Source organism: Pelodiscus sinensis, chromosome 8 (assembly GCF_049634645.1).
Source record: "Pelodiscus sinensis isolate JC-2024 chromosome 8, ASM4963464v1, whole genome shotgun sequence".
NCBI classification, from domain to species: Eukaryota; Metazoa; Chordata; order Testudines; family Trionychidae; genus Pelodiscus; species Pelodiscus sinensis.
In genome coordinates, this window is record NC_134718.1 from 38,805,279 (window position 1) to 38,824,324 (window position 19,046).

Below are 19,046 nucleotides of genomic sequence, written 5' to 3' on the forward strand. Positions count from 1 at the left end.
AAAGTGAAAGCAGCATTTTTAAGTAGAGATGTTGACGGTAAACTGGTAAACATATGCCTTATCAGCATGCTTATCTGTTGACCCCATAATGGGGCCCCGGTTGGCAGGACCCCAGCCGTAGCGGGGGCCAGAGTAGCCCCCACTGCCGGCAGCTGGTTGTTGACCAGTTAACCAAATGGTTTAACCAATTAACTATTCTGGGCTGGTTTTACATCTCTATTTTTAAGTCAGTGTTCAGTTGTAGATTTCTGAGAACACAACCATAGTTCCAACCTCCATTCCTGAAGTGTTCATGACTTCGAGGTTCTACTGCAGTGGTCCCCAACCTTTTTGCGACCAATAGCACATTCATGTTTTAAGAAGAGTGTGGTGGGCACCAACAATTTTTCAAGGCTTATTTTGTACCCAAAGAATTTTTTTTAAACGTACTCTTTGACCCCTGTTAACCATGCCCCTGGTCCCCCATTAGCCACACCCCCAGCTCCCATTAGCCATGCCTCTGGAGGCAACACACTCTGGGCAAGATGGACACATGACCAAAAGAAAAGGTGTCATGTGACACACACACCTCTTCTCCCCCCCCAATACTTTTCCCACCATCCTCCTACCAATAGGGATTAGTTTGCCCCCCACCAAACCTCCCTCATGCAACTATCCTGCAATTGCATTAACCCAATATGTGTGACATTAACTCGGGGGTGGAGAGGCTGGGGGAAATGTTCCCTCTAAGAGTTTCCTCTCATGAGCAGAATGAATTTTGTGTTGTGCACTGGTACTCAGTTCCTGTGGCTTGTTTGGATGTGCTACTGTGGCACCCAAGTTATTTATAAATATCTTCTAAATCTCTGCCTTTTCCCTCTGCTTCCATGTCTTCTCCTCTTGTTCCATCAGCTCCCCTGGTGCCTCCTGCCCCCCAACCCCTCACCCTCCTCTGCTGTCCTGACTCCTGCCCTTCTCACTGCCCTCAGCCTTCCTGAGACCTGCCCCCTCCACCAGCCCTTCTCTCCCCCCTATGCCCACTCCTCCAGTAGCCCCACTCTGATCATGTGACCTACCCCTCCTCATCCCCTCTTCCAACACCTTCCTTTACACACCTTCCTCTCTCCTCTGGTGCTGGTCCCTCCCCTGCAGGTGTCTGCCTTTCTGCTTCACCCACAGAATCCCCGGGCACCTGCACCTTCCCTTACCCCTGCACTCTCCTGGTGCCTCCCCCTTCCCTCACTGCTCCTGACCCCTCTGCCCCCATTTCCCTCAAGCCCCCCTGTGCCCTCACACATGAATTGCTCCATCCCACCTTCCTCATGCCCACCCCTTCCTTCAAGCCTTCTCCCAGCACCTCCCCCTATATCCTCCAATGCCCTTACCCTCTCCTCTCCCAGCATCACCCTGTCCCCCCTCCCACTTCCCCTCCTGCCCTTTTCCTCTTTGTTTCCACTTGCTCCTTTCCCCTTCCCCCCCCCCCCAGCATTTGTCTCCTCCACCCTGTCCTTTTGTGCCTGCCCCTTTCTTCTCCTGACCTGCCCCCCTCCCATCAGCACAAGCCCCTTCCTCTCCCACTCCTTCCCCCTATTTTCTCCCTTCTCCCCTCCCCTCCCCTCCCTTCCAGTTTGCAGGGCTGGAGTCTGCTGCGATCGGGCCCCAGAAGTCCCCGCAGCCTGGGCTCCAGACCACGTGCCGGACCTGGAGCTGGGCTGCTCGGCGTTCACAGCCCCGGCCCATCACAACACGACTACCCTGCCTCTAGCCAGGCTCTGCTCCCCCACGCCTCGCTCAGCGTGCCTCCTTCCCCGAGCTGCGACTGGCTGTTTTTAAAAATGGTGCCACAACGCCACAGCCCTGGCTCCACCCATCTGCTGCTGCCCGGGTTGATGGTGCATGCTTGCGCCTGTGCCCGTTTTCCCTTCCCCCAGCCTGGTACCTTCCCCAGCCGGCATCATCTTGCCTGTCTCCTCGCCAGAGTCCTTCGGCCCAGTAGGGTCTTCTGGCAGGGCTGTAAGTGTTAGCAGCGCCCCTACCGGCTCTGGTGCAGGAGTGTGGAGCCCGGTGGCTCAGTCCCGCTGGGCCAGTCCGCCTCTGCATTAGGATGAGCTGGCAGGCACATACAAATGCCCTGGCAAGGACCATGGCACCTGCAGGCACCGCGTTGGGGACCACGGTTCTATTGTGTATTGGAAATAGGAAGCCTGCAGAATGTTGGTTTACTGCATTGCAGGGCTTAAATGGAGCAATTAAGGATAAGGACACTGCTGAGATGCTAAGTGGCATCTTTGCATCAGTCTCCCTCAGGGTTGTTTGAAAGATACCTGCCACAGACCTGATCTTGTTCGTTTTTCAGGCCTTTGTTTTAATTGGACATCTTGAACTTCCTTGGCTTTCTGGGAGCCTTGCATTCTGTGCCATTGAAGAAATGAAAGTGGGTAACATTTGAAGGCCAGTAAGGGATATGGCTCACATTCTACTGCAGTTGCTTTAGTAAGGGTTAAAATAAATCTTACAAGTTTAGGTAATTTTACCACTTTTATGATGCTGTATTTTGAGAGTCCGAAAAGGTAGTGTCAAAGAAGCAGAAGATCTTAAGTAACTTTTTCCTTATTTGAACATAGTTGGTTATTTGCTCTGAAACTTATTTAACTTTCTCCCTATTGTGTCTGAAGAGCTTCTTCAGTAACTTTGAGTGAATTTAGTTCCAGAATGACTGAATATTGTCTAATATGAAATTTAGATATTTTGTAGGTTTCCCTATCAAGCTCGGTGACCCTTCGTCCTTTAACATTATGATCAATAAGCAATCACTATTCTTTTAAAGTGGTGGAGACATACCACATAGCACTGTGAATCTTTTAAAAGTATTGTATAGTCATTGAATGTCAAAATTCTAGAATTACGTATGTAAAAATATTTTAAAGACGACTTGACGCCTTCTTTTTTAAAGTCTGTGGATATTTTAAAAGCTCCAAATACATGCATAGAATAAACATTGAAAACAAGTTAAATGCACAGCTTCCTTAAATAGCCCTATTGCCCACATAGGTTAAGGATTTAAAGGTATGATTAATTGGAGTTGGTTATCAGTAAAGCATTGCAAATCTGCATGTACCTGCTTTATACCCATGGATATCTGCACACCATTTTTGTGGATTGTAGCTTGGACAAGGATACAGATTTTGTATCTATACAGAGCTCTGCCGCACGCACACGCTCAGATGGAACAGTTGTTACCCAGCCTCCAGATTCAAGCTCAGCTTTCTGAATCGGTCAGCAGCAGCAATAGCCCAGTGTGCATTCTGGAAGTTGTAGTTCTCAGATAGCTTGAATGTAGGAGGTTAATTACAACTTCCAGAAGAAAATGCTATCCTGTATTTCTGCTCACTGAGTCAAGCACTGCTGTGTGTTAGAGCCACTTCAACTGAATAGGAGCATCAGAGAGGCCTCACACACACACATACACTGTGCACAAGGGCTAAGGATACAGTCTCCCTACCTGGAGTGGGAAGGAGGTACAGCAGAGATGGAGTAGGTGGTGGGAGATCTCTGGGGAGAAGTGGGATGTGGTTGGGGGTTTGGCACACCTGTGTCACTAGTGTGGGATAACCTGTGAAGCTGTTCGCAGAATCCTGCAAATCCACAAATATCTGTGGATATTTACATCCTAGATCACAGATAAGATGCGAATACAAGTTTTTATATCTCTGCAAGGCTTTAGTCTATCGGGGCATAGCGCAAAGCCCGATTCAATAGATTGAACTCAGGAGTGGACTTAGTTTACGGACTCTAAGAGTGCCGTCCTCCAGTTCTAACATACTAATCGAATGACTGTTAACCACCTCAGCTGACATAAAATGTTGGCCATGTAAGACAGTTATGTCCAGGATCCAGATAACACGTTACTTTCAAATTGTGGCATTCCATATGTAATTTCATTTGGAAGCTAAGGAATGTGAATGCAGCCATTTGATATTGTTTACTGAGTGGTGATCCAAATTCTTCAATATAGTATAGTGAATTTAATAATTCCATTGGGAAATCCACAAATTGTACATACAGGCAGTCCCCGGGTTACGTACAAGATAGGGACTGTAGGTTTGTTCTTAAGTTGAATCTGTATGTAAGTTGGAACTGGCGTCAGCTGCTGCTGAAACTGATCAGTTTCAACCGCGGCTGAATCTGGATGCCAGTTCTGACTTACATACAGATTCAACTTAAGAAACCCAGCCATCCCCAAGTCAGCTGCTGCTGAAACTGATCAGCAGCTGATTCCAGGAAGCCCGGGGCAGAGCAACTCTGCCTCGGGCTTCCTGTAGTCAGCGCTGGTCAGTTTCAGCAGCGGCTAAATCAGGACGCCTGGGGCAGAGCAGCTGGGGTGCTGCTGGGTTGCTCCAGTAGCGTGGCTCCTGGGCGCTGCTGGAGCAACCCGGCAGCACCCCAGCTGCTCTACCCCAGAGGTAGGCAAGAAAAGCCTGGTCTTCTGGGGGGGGAGGGCACTAGCTGCACCCCCCCCCAGCAGACCAGGGAGACAGGGGTGGCGGGACCACCCAAGTCCTCCCCGGCTTTGCTCCGTCTCCCTGGTCTGCTGACCTGGGAGACGCGGAGCAAAGCCGCAGAGCATGCGGGCAGCGGGACAGTGCAGGCGCGCCGCGGCTGTCCCACTGCTGGTGTGCTCCGAGGCTTTGCTCCCCATCTCCCTGGTCTGCTGGTCAGACCAGGGAGACGGGGAGCAAAGCCGCGGAGCACGCCCGCAGCGGGACAGCCCAACCGCGCCTGGGCTGTCCTGCTGCGGGCGTGCTCCGAGGCTTTGCTCCCCGTCTCCCTGCAGGCCAGGGAGATGGGGAGCAGCTTTTCTCGCCCCGGAGGACGGGGGCGGCGGACCGCGGCGCATCTGGGCGTCCCGCCACTCACGTCCTCCAGGTCGAGAAAAGCCTCGTTTGTAACTGCGGATCCGACATAAGTCGGATCCGCGTAACTCGGGGACTGCCTGAATAGGCAATTTTGGCCATTGTTTTAATCTGTCTTCTAATTAGGGATCTGCAAATCCATCCTATATTGCAAATTTCCTTGAATGCGAGTATATCTTCTGCATAAAGGCAAAAATAAACACACCTGCAGGGGAAGGTGGGTGTGTGTGTGTGTGTGTGTGTGTGTATGTGTATATGTATATATGTGTATATGTATGTATATATGTGTATATGTATGTATATATATATGTATATATAAAAAATGTAAAATGGTGAAGGAATAGTTGCAGCAATGAAATACAAAGCCAAGGAATGCAGAAACCAAGGTTTGACCAAGAGTCTGTTTTATTACTCTCTGTAACACAAACAGTAATACACTAAAATTTTTACCAGAAAAACAGAAAAAAGATTTTTTGCTCTAAGGAAATTTTGTATTGCTTCACAGACACAGAGCTATCCCAGAGGAAGCAGTGCCAGCTAGTGAAGTATTCCTGCAGCTTAAGAAATACTGAGTTGGTGTAGTTCCACCATAGTTTCCGTGCTACCCCCAACGTGCTAACCCAAATCATCAGCACTGTAGTATGGTCTGGAAGGGTTGGGCTTTTTTTTTCTTTTGTTAAAAGTATATCCGATTCCTTCATGTTACATGAGCACTAATGCAAATATATTTTATCTATCTATATGCTTGCATTTGTTCAGAAGGAATCCAATCCCTATTCTACACCATTGAACATTCGATTGTTGATTTTGCTGTGAAGGTGGTAAAATCCATTTTGAATTTTATGTCAGAGGAGATTCAAGAAGGAAATGTATCATGATTAATTTAAGGGGGACAAGCAATCTAATATAGCTGTGTCTATACTTTCAATATGTTAAGGGGCCATAAAGGTTAAATTTAATAGTAACTTCACTTTCATTAGTGGCTCAACCCAGCAAAGTTAAAAACACCTTTATTGCTGCTTGTCCAGGAGTTGGGGGGCGGAGGAGAGGACTGAAATATGCAATAGCATCCCACAACACCTCTAGTTAAAATCAAGAGTGTATATTATTGGTACTTACTAATTGTATGTAATATCAGTTGCTGTATAAATAAATCTGAGACTTGGATTAAATATACACACAGATGTAAATGAGTGCGCACACTGGAACACTGTCATGCAAGATGAACTGGTTTGTACTTTTTTGTAGCTGATAATTAGTCCTTGCTTATTGTCACAGGCAAATCATTTGGAATACTCAAGAGAAAATGTTTCTGCCTTGTTTTGATCAGTAAAAATTAGGAATGTTAAATATCGACTAATTGACTAATCGAATAGCTGATGCATTTTGTGTTTACTATTCAATTAGTCGATAGGGTGCCTCTGCCTTTGAAGTGTAGTAACAGCCCTAAGGCTGCTACACTTCAAATGCGAAAGTGCTGTGTGGAGCTCGGGTTAGCTGGGGAATCCCCCCACTGATCCTGGGCTCGACGCAGCATTGCCACCTTGAAACTCCGTGAGGAGGCTGACGCCAGGCGTGTTTCAAAGCAGCAGTGCACCATGGAGCTCAGGATCAACGGGGGAGTCCCCATCTGATGCCAGGCTCCACGTGGTGCTGCTCCCTGCAGCATTTCAACGTGACAGCACCACGTGGAGCCAGGGTCTGGCCCCAGGCTCCAAGCAGTGCTGCTGTTTTGAAATACCCCTTCTCTCTCCTGATAGATAGCAAGGAGGGGGGGAAGCAACTTGTCGAATAGTCCTTCATGTCCTTAGTAGAAATGCTGGCAAATATAACTGGACATCCCAAACATTTAAATTTCCTGACATATTTGATGTACCAATCATGTAGCATTATGTAGATTTTTATGCCTTTGTTAGTTTGGTATTGTTAAACACATACGTTTTAAAAAAGAATAGAGATACTTGTATTCAAAGAAGATAATATACCATCTGTAAACACTAAAGCAAGCTTGCTTTTTTTTCCTACAGGAAAAAATGTTTCACTTTTGGGTAAATACATTCTTCATAGGACTGGATGAAAATTCAGACAAAGTAGAAAATGGAAGTCTAGTTGGCGATCAGGAACTTGATGGTATTTTCAGCACAGAACGCTCAGATAATGACAAGGAATACCTAATCCTTACATTAACAAAAAATGATCTAGACAAGGCAAATAAAGACAAAGCCAACAGATATTTTTCTCCAAACTTTAAGGTCAGTATATTTTAATTTTAAAGAGCATACAATAAGTTATTTAATGTTATCAAAACATGTTTCTCTAGGAGCCATTTGTTACGTAACTTTCTAGACTGAGGCAGGTAACATCTGGATGTTTCATTGCTGAAGCTTATCTCTTTTTATGAATTCAATAACTCATACTGGAATTATTGCAAAAGAAAGTGGTAGATTTTTTTCAAGAGTAATTCTGAAGTTTCTTTGGTAAACTTATACCGCATAAATTATAAATGTGGTCATGATCGGAAAAATTATAACACTCAAACTTCACGGATTCAGTCTAGCAGAAAGTAGGATACCTCAGGGAAATAGTCTTTTTGTTTCTTGTATTGCCTGTTCATGGGGCTGACAAGTAGATCCATGAGTTCTATCCTAAATATTTGAGTGGTGTTCTCTGGTGTGCTGGATTGCATATGCGGTGCTTCGTGTCTCTGCATTTGTTCCATAATCTGATTCTGTTCACCTCAATGGGGTATAAACTCTTAAGGTTGTGTTTTTAAGTCCTTGTCTCCACTAGAGACATTTATGGTTCCAAGAATCCTGTGGTACTCTACCTTGCTTATGAAACTTTTGTTCCCACCTATGCATTCTGCAAAGACCCACAAAGGAAGGAATGTGAAAAATATAGGGGTGGGAAGGAGGTCCCCAGTGGGTACCAGATCTTGTTTGGAGTTGCTTGCTTTTAGTAAAGTCATCATGTGTTTATTACTCTTGGAGCTATTTGAAACTCAGGACATATTGCAACTGAAAAGGGTAAGAAGAGTTTTAAAGAATGACTAACTGCAGTGATTCAGAATGCATATGGTTAATGCATATACAAAACTACATGTCCTAAACTAAGTCAAGTAAATTTATTTCAGTTCCCAAGTGTAAACCACTCAAAATGTATTAAAGACAATTTACCTGAGAATTTTTACCACAACGCTAAACAACACCTTGTTCTTCTTCGAGGGCTTGCTCATGTCCATTCCACATTAAATGTTAGTTTTCGCCACATGTATTGGTACTGGAAGTTTTTCCTTCAACAGTATTTGTAGGGAACCCAGCCCTAATAACCTCAGGAGTGTTGCCTGCATGGCATGGTGTAATGAACAGTGTCTGTGCCTCCCCTCCTCTTCTCCCCCCCCCCCCCCCCAGTTCCTTTTTGCCACTAGAAAGGGTACACAGAAATGCTGTGGCTTTGACCAGACTTGTTTTTCTGCTCATTCTCTGCAAATACAGTTTTTTGGTTGTATATAGCTGTCACTGGAGGGTTATATATTTCCGGCCAAAAAAAAAAGCAGGGGGCTATCAGCTCCAGTTGGGCTTGACCCGCTCTAAACCAGAAGAAAAAAATCATTTTAAGGGTTGACCCAAAGGGGACATACCAGACTGTTCCATAGATCCAGCTTCCCCGTTTGGCAACTACCTCTCCTTTTTCCTCCCAACTTGGCTCAAAGTGGTGGAGGAAGTTACATTAGTGTGTCGGAGTAGGGGGTTCTATTCACAAGATTTTCTAATCCTGAAGGCCAAGAATGGTCTGCATTCCATCCTGGATCTGCAAGACTTCAACAGGTGCCTAAGGAAGCTCAAACTCTTTTAGTCTCCCTAGCCTCCATTAGCTTCCATGTGGCAATCTTTCCAGCTCTCAGATGTTTCATTAGGCTTACAATGGGTCCCGTCTATTACCAGTTTGTAGTCATTCTGTTTGGCCTGGCTATAGCATCCAGGGTGTTTATCAAATATATTGCGGTCATAGTGGCCTCTCTCAGGCATTGGGATGAACAGATCTACCTTTACCTCGATGACTGGTTTGTCAAAGACTGCTCTCCAGGACATAAGTCCAGCCCAATGCCACAGTCCTGCAAGCCACATCCACTCCCTGTGACTCCTAATCAGTGACAACAAGTCCACGTTAGCTCCTGTTTAAAGGATAACATTTATCAGAAGGGCATTTCTGTGCTGGATGGATTTCAAGCCCTGTAGACCTCATTGCGGAAGTCTCTGCATTCTCTGTGCCTGTCTACTTTGTCGCGAGGTGGTGTGCACATACGCCTTTTCCTCTCACCACGAGTGGTTGCTGCACCCAGAGGTGGCCTGAATGTTCTCCCCAGAGGTGGGAGATGCCTCAAATAGGCCTGCTCATCACCTGGCAAGGTGGCATCAGTTTTGCTCCTGGTGAGGCCTTGACAAGGGCTCCCTCTTCTCAGTGCCTTTCTCCTGCTATGATCAGGTGATCTGATGTATGTGTTCCCCCAGGAACAAAGCCTGGTCATGATCAGCCCAGTGAAGCCTTGCCAGCATTGGTTCAACATGCTGATGAGACTGTCAATGGCCTTTGGCCTCTTACCAACCTACTGGGCCTGCTGTTGCAAGAGCATAATCATCTCCTGTACCCCAGCCTCAAATCTCTCCACTTGTTGGCATGTTTGCACCATGGCTAAACCCAGAGGAACGCATATGCTCTGAGGTGGTCCAGCAAGTCCTCTTGGGAAGTAGGAGGCCATTCACTAGAGTATCCTACCTGACTCGGTGGTTATCCCATTGCATGTCCAAATGCAGCATTTCCTCCTTGCATTCTTCTCTGCAGTCCATCTAGGCTTGCCTGATACACCTCCAGAACCAAGGTCTAGAGCAGGGGTGGCCAACCTGTGGCTCTTGAGCCGCATTCGGCTCTTTGCTCACAGAAATGCGGCTCTCAGGGTTATGGCTCGTCCAGAGCCGAATGCCCACTTTGTGCACGTGCCCCGATTCCTGGAAGGAAAAGTGTGTGGCTGTGGTGGTGGCATCTCCAGTGAGACCCAGGCCTTAGGTTAGAATGGGAGGGGGCTGGGGGTGCCTGGCTGTGGGAGGGATGTGTGGCTCTTTGCGCTACTATCCACAGCTCTTTCTGCTCTTAGTGTCTAATTGGTAGGCCACTCTGGTATAGAGCATTATGTCAGAGTTTACCTTGTGGCCAACTTCTCCTTTCCAAGAGCCAGTTCAGGTTTACACTGTTTTCCTATGACATGATGGTCAGGTTCCTCAGAGGCCTTGAGAGACTTTACCTGTAAGTGCAGGCCCCTCCCTGTCCTGTGGTGGAATCTTAATGTGGACCTCTCCCAACTAATTGGCCTGCTCTACCCTTCAAACCACCTGCTCCCTTTCCCACCTGTCCTGGAAGGTAGTTTTTCTTGGTGGCTGTTATCAGCATGACAGATCTAGGTCTGTGAGATTAAGGCTTTGACCTCAGAACCATCATACCTTATTTTTATAAAAAAAACTGTATAGCTGTGGTTCCATCTGGCATTCCAAGTTCTGAATGCCCAGAGAGCCCAGGCTTTTTACTTGTAGTGTATAGGGCCTTTCCATAAATCAGCCCAGTTCTTCATGGGTACAGCAGAGAGGATGAAGGGCCTTCTAGTTTCTTCAGAGGATTTCCAACTGAATCACCTCTTGCATAAACTCCTGTAATGATCTTGCAAAGGTCTCATTGCCATCAATTGGTCAGAGCCCATTCAAATAGAGTGCAGGCATCTTTATTAGTCTTCCTGGTACACCTCTCTATCCAGGACTTAAGTAGAGTCTGTGTGGTTCTTGATCCATATGACCACATCTTGTTACACCATAGCTCAGCAGGCTAGAAACCACACTAGGTTTGGCAGAGTTGTGCTTCTGTCTGTGCAACCATGAACTCCTACCCACCTCCATGGTTATTGCTTAGAGTCACCTAATAAGGAATGGAATAAGCAAGCACTGAAAGAGAAGACAGTTACCTGTTTCATAACTGGTGTTTGAAATGTGGTGTTGACATCCATTCCACAACCCATGCTCCTTCACTGTCAGTTTCCAACAAGGAAGAACTGAGGATGGATGGGAGCCAGTGCTACTCCTTATATCACTCCATGTGTCTGTCACTCCAGAGGACCGAGAGTCAGGTCCCTTAGTGATACTGCTAAGGGGGAAACTTCTGGCACTTGTGCATGTGGTGAACACTCACACATCTAATGTGGAATTGACGTGAGCCATACCTCTGGAAGAATACCAGCTATGAAACAGATAACTGACTTTAAGCTGACATAGCAGAATCTGTATGGGGACTGTGTTTGGGGAAGGTGGTGCCATTCCTATATACTACCTCTCTAGCCATAATACTACTTTAAGCTGTAGATGCTTCTGCTGTTGGGAAATATCACTTTAATATCCATCTGTTTTAACTGTATTTAACACCAACTGACTTTATATTGTATAAAGATGGGTAAAGCAAAAAAGATAGTTAGTACTGAGTAATAGTGCCACCAAAGGGCATAATAGTAATTATAATTGGGTGTTTCTGAATGCTTATGATGATGGGGGGTGGCTCTTGAAGGTCCGTTCCAAAGGTACTTGTTTGTTGAGGTAAGTTAACAACTCCTGCCATTTGTGCTACTAAAAATGTGTAGGTGTTTTAGATTTGGAACTTCGAGTTTTGTATGCCAAAAATTTAATGTTTTAAGATTATATGTAGTTAGAGTTTCTAAACCAATTTTGATGATACAGTGATTTTAAAGAACCTGTGTGATTTGGTAATCTCTTAAGCTAACAACTGTTACAAGTATACTACAAATTCTTGCCATTTAGAAATACTGTGTGTTTGCTGATACAGTCACACAGCTGAGATGAAATAAGCTGTCTGGTGTAAACAGTGTCCATACTAGTAAACCTTTACCAATATAGCTATATAAGCAAAGCCTTCCAAGGGTAGGCTTGGCCTGTATTGTCTCCATTACTTAAAAGTAAGAAAAGTTCAGACTGTTAACTTCTTGTTTTCTTCCTTCACTAGGTGAAGCTATTTTTCACAAAAACAGTAGAGGAGCCATCAAATCCAGAGGCTAGCAGTTCTGCTTCAGTAACACCGGATGTTAGTGACAATGAACCTGATCATTATAGATATTCTGACACCACTGACTCTGATCCAGAGAATGAACCTTTTGATGAAGATCAGCATACGCAGATTACAAAAGTCTGAATATTTTTTTTATCTGGGAAAAAAAACCACAAAGAGACAAACTTGAATAAACTGAAAAAGGACCTTTTCAAATGGCAATAGAACATTGTGTCAGATTACCAATTATAGGAACAATTCTTTCCTGACCAATCTTATTTTGCCCTATAAATCTACAGGGTTTGACACTTGTCCAGTTGAAAAAGGTTACGTAGCTATGTTATGTATATACCTTTTTGTGTCAAAAGGACATTAAAATTTCAATTAGGAAATATAAAGATGGCACTTTCCCATTTTATTCCAGTTTTATAAAAGTGGAGACAGATCTGATGTGTATGCGTAGGAATTTTTCCTTTTGTGTTCTGTCATCAACCGCAGTTTGGGAGGGGTGGGGGGAGGAGCTTTCTGATATACAGGTTCACATCCTGCCCCTTTATTTGCACTTAAGTGGCAATAGATAAGTCTGCAGTTGACTAAGAAGTTTCTAAAGGGTTGTACTACATTCTAATGCATGTATTCTGGATAGAGGAATGAAAAGAAATGCTCTGAAAGGAATATACTGTGCTGGACCCTGGACAATGTACCGTATCCGGCTACTTACATGCACCTTTCTTTAGCATGCTGCAGTAATTAATCCAGGACATTTGAGGAATCGGCTGCTGTCACTGCTTGTTGTTTGTGCATTTTATTTTTTAAGCATAATGGTGCTAGAAAAGGCAGCTAGAGGGAGTGATTCCATATAGGGGTACAGGAATGAACCTTCCACAACACCTTAAAGACCCACAAATGAAGGGATATTAAAATAATGGGGTCACAGATAAGAAACACAGCAACAATGACTTAACCATACAAATGTGGAGGCTATCAACCTAAAATGGGCTTGAAACAATTGTTCTAAAAAGACAATGATTTATTAAATGTTTTTTCTCAATTGTAATGGCTGTTCCATCTCCTGTGTAATCAAGGCCAGTGATGAAAGTCAGATGCTATTAGTACATACATCAGTCAACATCTTACACTTTATTAATTTTTCAATCATATACTAGCTGTGAATGCTTCATGTGCTGCATTGCAAGCTTTTTCCTTATTAAATATAAAATATTTTATAACGGTGCACGGGAAATTTCAGTTTGAGATTCTACAGGTTAGTGTTTATTTTGAAGATGCATTCAATCAAACAGTTGTTAGCTGTTCCACCCCTTGGACCTTAACATTCATTACAATGATTTTTGCAGTTTTGCACACTTTTTAAAAAATGTCATTAACTGTTAGGGAATTTTACTTGAATACTTAGTATCTACAATGTTATAAAAGCAACATTATACATATTACAAATGAAACCAGTCTTGCAATAAAATCTCAACACTGCACAGATACAAAGATGTGTACTTTTTTTAAAGTAGAACTTGTCCCATATTTTCTTTGTTTGCTTTTAAAAGAATTAGATATTTAAACTGGCAGCATAGTATCATTCCTTCATAGGGATATAGTCAGAACTAGGGATTGAGCTTCACTTTTGAATATTATGATTGACATGTCAGACTGCAGGTGATCTAAACAGTACGACTACTGTTGAATACAGTTATGAAGAAATGTTTTTTTTTTTAAATTTGTTTACTACAAAATACACCATGACCTTCAAACTCTTGGATTATTTACCCCAAACTTTACACTTGAAGATGTAAAGCCCAACTTTAACTTACTGATGCTGACATAGTTTATTAGTTGTGTTCTTACCTAGTTAACACATGAATTTGAGATCACTAGGGCTCAGTAAAACAGAATTACTGGAGAATATGAATCCTAAAAAGACAAGGCAAGACTTCACCTAAACTTTGGTAAAATAAAGGTATCATTTGCTTTTTCACTATTTATTGGTCAGTTTTGCTTCTCCAATTCATCATCTAAATTTCTAACAAAGCTAGTGTATGATTTTCTGATTTATTAGTTAATTTAGTGTTGACGGTCTTACCAAATCAAGCATATTGGTCTAGGCACTCACAATTCCCATTGTTGAATTGAGCAGCAGGCAATGGCTACCTTAAGACCAGACACTAGATACATGTTTCACCTGACGTCTGCTTTTAGCAATTGAAAGTCATGTTGGCTAACATTCATTCTTTAAAATATTTTGATATTAACGTTGTTCTATGTCCCACTTTTGGGCTCATATCAAAATTTAATTTGTGTGGCTCCAGTATGTAACACTGATGGCCAGAACGGAAATAATGACATTATAAGGGGCTTTTGCACTGTTGTTGTTTTTTCCTTTGGAATGTGAAGGTCTGAATGAGGGTTTTGATTATGAATGTTTCAGTGTTTTTGAGAAGCCTTGCTTACATTTTATGGTGTAGTCATTGGAAATGGAAAAATGGCATTATATATATTATATATATAAATATATATTATACATACTCTCCTATACTTTATTTCAGTTACCATCCCCATAGAACTTGACAAGAATTACTATGACTGAAAGGTTTTCGAGTCCTTATTAAAACTTTATTTATGACAGTATTCATAATTAGCTTGAAATGCATTCGGTAGGTAATCTCTTTGAGTTTCTGCACTATATGCTTAAACTCTTGGATGTGCAGCAGCTTACATGTCTGAAATTACTTGAAGGCATCACTTTCATAAGAGCTTACTCTTAGGCCTGTACCATCCCTAGTCATCTGTAGTCCCACTTGAAATATTTTGCCACAGTTATTAAAGGGCAGTTATATAAATAGCATCAAGATTCTTTGCTGTGGCACAATTTGTAAACTAAAGTGGAGTTTACATACAGCATCAGTTTCAGCTTTAAAAAATAAAAATAGGGTGCCAGTGTGCAAGTTCCATGTTTAGTTAGAGCAAATTTGTGCAATATGTTAACGATGCCTGTGGTTGCCACAAAGTGCCTCGTTTACCTTTAAATACTGTTTAAAAAATGTCATGCATGCAGATGGGAGGGGTGGAACTGAGCGCTAAAAGGGGGCTTTAACTGCAGTTTGACAGAGCTGTCTTTTACTCTGCCAGTTCAAATTTTAAGTCTGTTTTCATATAGAGTATATATTATATATATATATTAAAAAAAGAGTCTGTCAAGCAGCCTTACTCTGATTCAGCCTCTTCAGATACTATTGTGCTGTGCAACAGTGGCTCTGTGTGTAATGCTATGCACTGAGGATACACGAAAACAACAAAATATGACATGTACAGGATAATGCCTCATACAAATCAGATGTCCGTTTGTTATTGTGTTTAACAACCCTTTATCTCTTAGTGTTAAAACTCCACTTAAAACTGATTAAAGTCTCATTCTTGTCACAGTGTGGTTGTTTTATTAAAATATTGTGGATGTAAACTGCTCAGATAATTTACTATTACGTAAAGAAGAATCAAGTGTGACTGTGGGAATACGGAACATTATTCTAAACAGAGCTCCGTGTGTTTTAAAACATTTCAGGGAAACTATGTTAAAATCCTTTTACATTGAATCTCAACAAATGTTGAAATAGGAAATGTGGGTTTTACTTGCACTGGTTTTCAAAAACTAGAATAAAATTAGGTGGCTTTTTCAGTTTGGCACTATGCAACCTATAAAATACAATACAGCACTCTGGTTTCTTGAACTTAAACCAAATTACTGGCTTAAGCCTACTTTTTATTACCACAATACATTTTTTCCTCTTCAAATAATGCGCTACCCATACAAACAAGCTAAACTTTTCAGGAAAAATATAATATAGATCACTGAGATACATTATTCTAGTGCCATTTGGGAAAAAAACAATGCTGCAGACTTTGGCAGTTTAAGATTAGAAAAATTAAAATGTATGTTTTAATTTGTCATGCCTGCTGGTCCTGCTGGAATTGATTTGAAAATAGATTTTGTACATGTCTTAATGTAGAAATATTGTATCTGTTACTTTTTTTCAGTTTCTTGCCATTTGAGCCTTAAGGAAGAAGCTAGTTTATTTATCCTTATTCAGTGAGAGTGCTACAGCTTCAGTGGCTCTGTAAAAGTGGAAAGAAAATGATTTACTATTTTACATGTGATGATTTAACAGGATTTTGAATTATACATCAGACTACTTTTCTACATACTCAGTGTTTCTACCCTTCTTATTGTGCCTTTGTCATTTTACAATGGCTTAACATATGTTTGGCTCAGAAGTCTTCAAAATGATGCCCATACTGCTTTGTGAACCAATTCACAATATTCAATGCTTATAGCCATCAACATTTCCATATGGTAAAACCAATGAAAAACCTTTTGCTGCTTTAATATTGCATTTCTCCAACGTGGGTGGAATGCTTCTAGTTGTTTGACAAAATTCAAATTAGAATTTGTTAAAACGTAATGCATTTTGGTAAACAAGACAAATATGACCCATTCAGAGTTGATCCTATAATCTTTTTGCCTGTGTTCTTCCTTTTTTTACATTTTGAAAGCAGGTTTTTAAAAGGGATAATTATTGAGAGGGATGGCGGGAGAATGTGTGGTCTGAAGCATATGAAAGTAATTAGAAACTTAAAGTTCATTCAGTGCTCTGCTCAATTAGTGGCTTCTAGAAAGACTTAAATGATTCTTCATGAAGAGGTTCTGGTGTCAGGACAATTGCAATTGTTTCTTCTGTATCTGTTGTATGAGCTAGGAGAGTGTACAGTTTACTTAAGCGCAGTATAGAATCCTGTGTAACTATGGTAGTCTAATAAAGGGCTGCTTCAATTGCTTACTTTTTAATCTGCAGTAGAACTACATTGCAATATTTCTTTGTACTTTGAGGCTTTTTGTTCAATGTTTTGAATCCATTCTGAGTTTCATCTGTCTTTCTAATTGCATGGTACTTAACTAATAAGACACAATTCTTCTGATACTGCTTTAATTGTATCAATTTTTTCTCATTTGTTACTACTTTTTATCTGAAAATTTTTGGAATGTATTGTCCTTAAGCTCTGCTTATGGGTTGTAATCTCCACTCTTTTTTTTTTCTTTAAGCTTTTGCTTACTGAAGCCAAAAGCTGGGTTATTTTTCATGACCTTTTTTTTTTTTTCAGGGGTGCAGCAGTGCTTACTAAAATGTCAGTTTCTTCAACCAGCCAAGCAACTGTTAGATTTCTCTGCTTCGTTCAGTCCTGGTCTCATCTGAATATTCTGCTGAAAATAATCCATATATTTTTGTGCATGGTGTAGTATGAGCAATGACAAATCAAACTTTTTGCACAATATACTTTACTGACTCTACAGGTCTATTCTGTCTGTGACCTCTACTTGGCTGCTATCCCGTGGAAGTATTATCTGGTTTTATGTGAACGCTTTTTTCCCATGCAAAACTGTTCTGAATACAAACTCAATTTATGTAGGCCACTTTCAGCCGTAAAGTGGTAGATTAAAAAAAATTCTTAAAATATTGAAGCATAAAACTGACAACATAAAAATGGGGGAATAGGCCATTTCAAAATAAGAGCTTTGAAAATAATCTTGAGGATGATAAACTGCGTATTTAAAGAAGGTAAGAGTTGCACGTTGCATCTCAATACAGTGTTTGGTATTGGGTGGTGGATAACAGTAAAGAAGACATTTGGTCAGCGTCTGAGGGAACAAACAGATATGGAATGATGTTTGTAAGGTGTTCGTATTTGTAGAAAACACAATTTTTTAAAAATCAGCTCAGAGGCTTGGGAAACAAAGTTGGGATTGAACCACAGTCAGGTGGGAGAGTGTTTTTGCTATTATTCTTAACCCTTGGCTTTATTTCCTCACTGTCTCATTACTGTGTGTGCATTACATTAGGACAAACTGCTTTGGGACCGTGCATCCATTCGTCTATCTAACAATTTTTCTCTCAACCTTTTGTTCCAACCAAGACAGTGGCTAAATGTATCCTTCCTTTTAGCAGGAGATGAAGGGAAAACAGCTTTCTGTGGTTTTACGTATCTGCTTTCCAAGCCCCTGGAATATAAATGGATTGCTGATTCAGATTTGCATTGCTACAAGAATCCTACCTGACAATCAGTAAGCCTTAACCACTACACTGGAAAGTAGGGTGAAAATGCAATAGTCAACTCTTAAGGAAGGGAACTCTGTGTTGGCATAAATCTATTTTCCAAGTAAAATACCATTACCAATTTTGGTAAAATTACCAATAGCCAAAAACTCAGACAAAATGTTTAAGTACATTAGAAGCAGTAAGCCTGCTAAAAAACCTGTGGGTCCCCTAGATAATCGAGATATAAAAGGAAGAATCAAGGATAAAGCCATTGAGGAGAAACTAAATGATTTCTTTGCTTCAGTCTTCATGGCTGAGGAGGCTGTGAAGGCTAGGATTAGAACAGAGTTTAAAGAGAATCTAGATAATTTCATGGAGGTTAGGTCCATAAAAGGCTATTAGCCAAGGGATAGAAATGGTGTCCCTGGCCTCTGTTTGTCAGAGGCTGGAGAAGGATGGCAGGAGACAAATTGCTTGAGCATTGTCTTCGGTCCACCCTCTCTGGGGCACCTAGTGCTGGCCACTGTTGGCAGACAGGCTACTGGGCTAGATGGACCTTTGGTCTGACCCAGTATGGCTGTTCTTATTGGTGTATACCAACTTCCAAATCAGTATTGAAATGAAATGTATAGAACTGCCTAGAAAGGGTGAGTGAAACAACTGGACAAATTACTCCTGCCTGGGCTGAAATAAGATGTGCAAAAACCTAAATATCAAGTGAGAAATTATTCATGCCATCTAAGTGTGCTGCACACATTACAGCCAAATGAGAGAAGTTTCCGGCCCAGTGGAACTTTTCATTTATATTATACAAAATTCATACCTAATTACATCATTTCAATAAGTAATATGTAAAATAAACATTTCCCCAAAACTATTTTATTGCCCTCTTTTCCTACAATTATGCATATATAATGTATAAATGTGTGAATTGAAGAGAGCGAGGAAGATCAGTGATCATGCC

The 19,046-nt window shown here is 41.9% G+C and overlaps 1 protein-coding gene across 3 annotated transcripts in view; it reads left to right on the forward strand.

Annotated features, from left to right (window-relative positions):
• Nucleotides 1–15,416, forward strand: part of PTEN (phosphatase and tensin homolog) — a 90,862-nt gene extending 75,446 nt beyond the window's left edge. For all 3 annotated transcript variants that reach the window (XM_014572722.3, XM_075935083.1, XM_075935085.1), the window contains 2 exons: nt 6,920–7,144; nt 11,946–15,416. In XM_014572722.3, the coding sequence (XP_014428208.2) occupies nt 6,920–7,144; nt 11,946–12,131 (411 nt within the window). In that variant the 3' untranslated portion in view covers nt 12,132–15,416. The remainder of the gene's footprint in view (nt 1–6,919; nt 7,145–11,945) is intronic.
• The last annotated feature ends 3,630 nt before the right edge of the window (nt 15,417–19,046 follow it).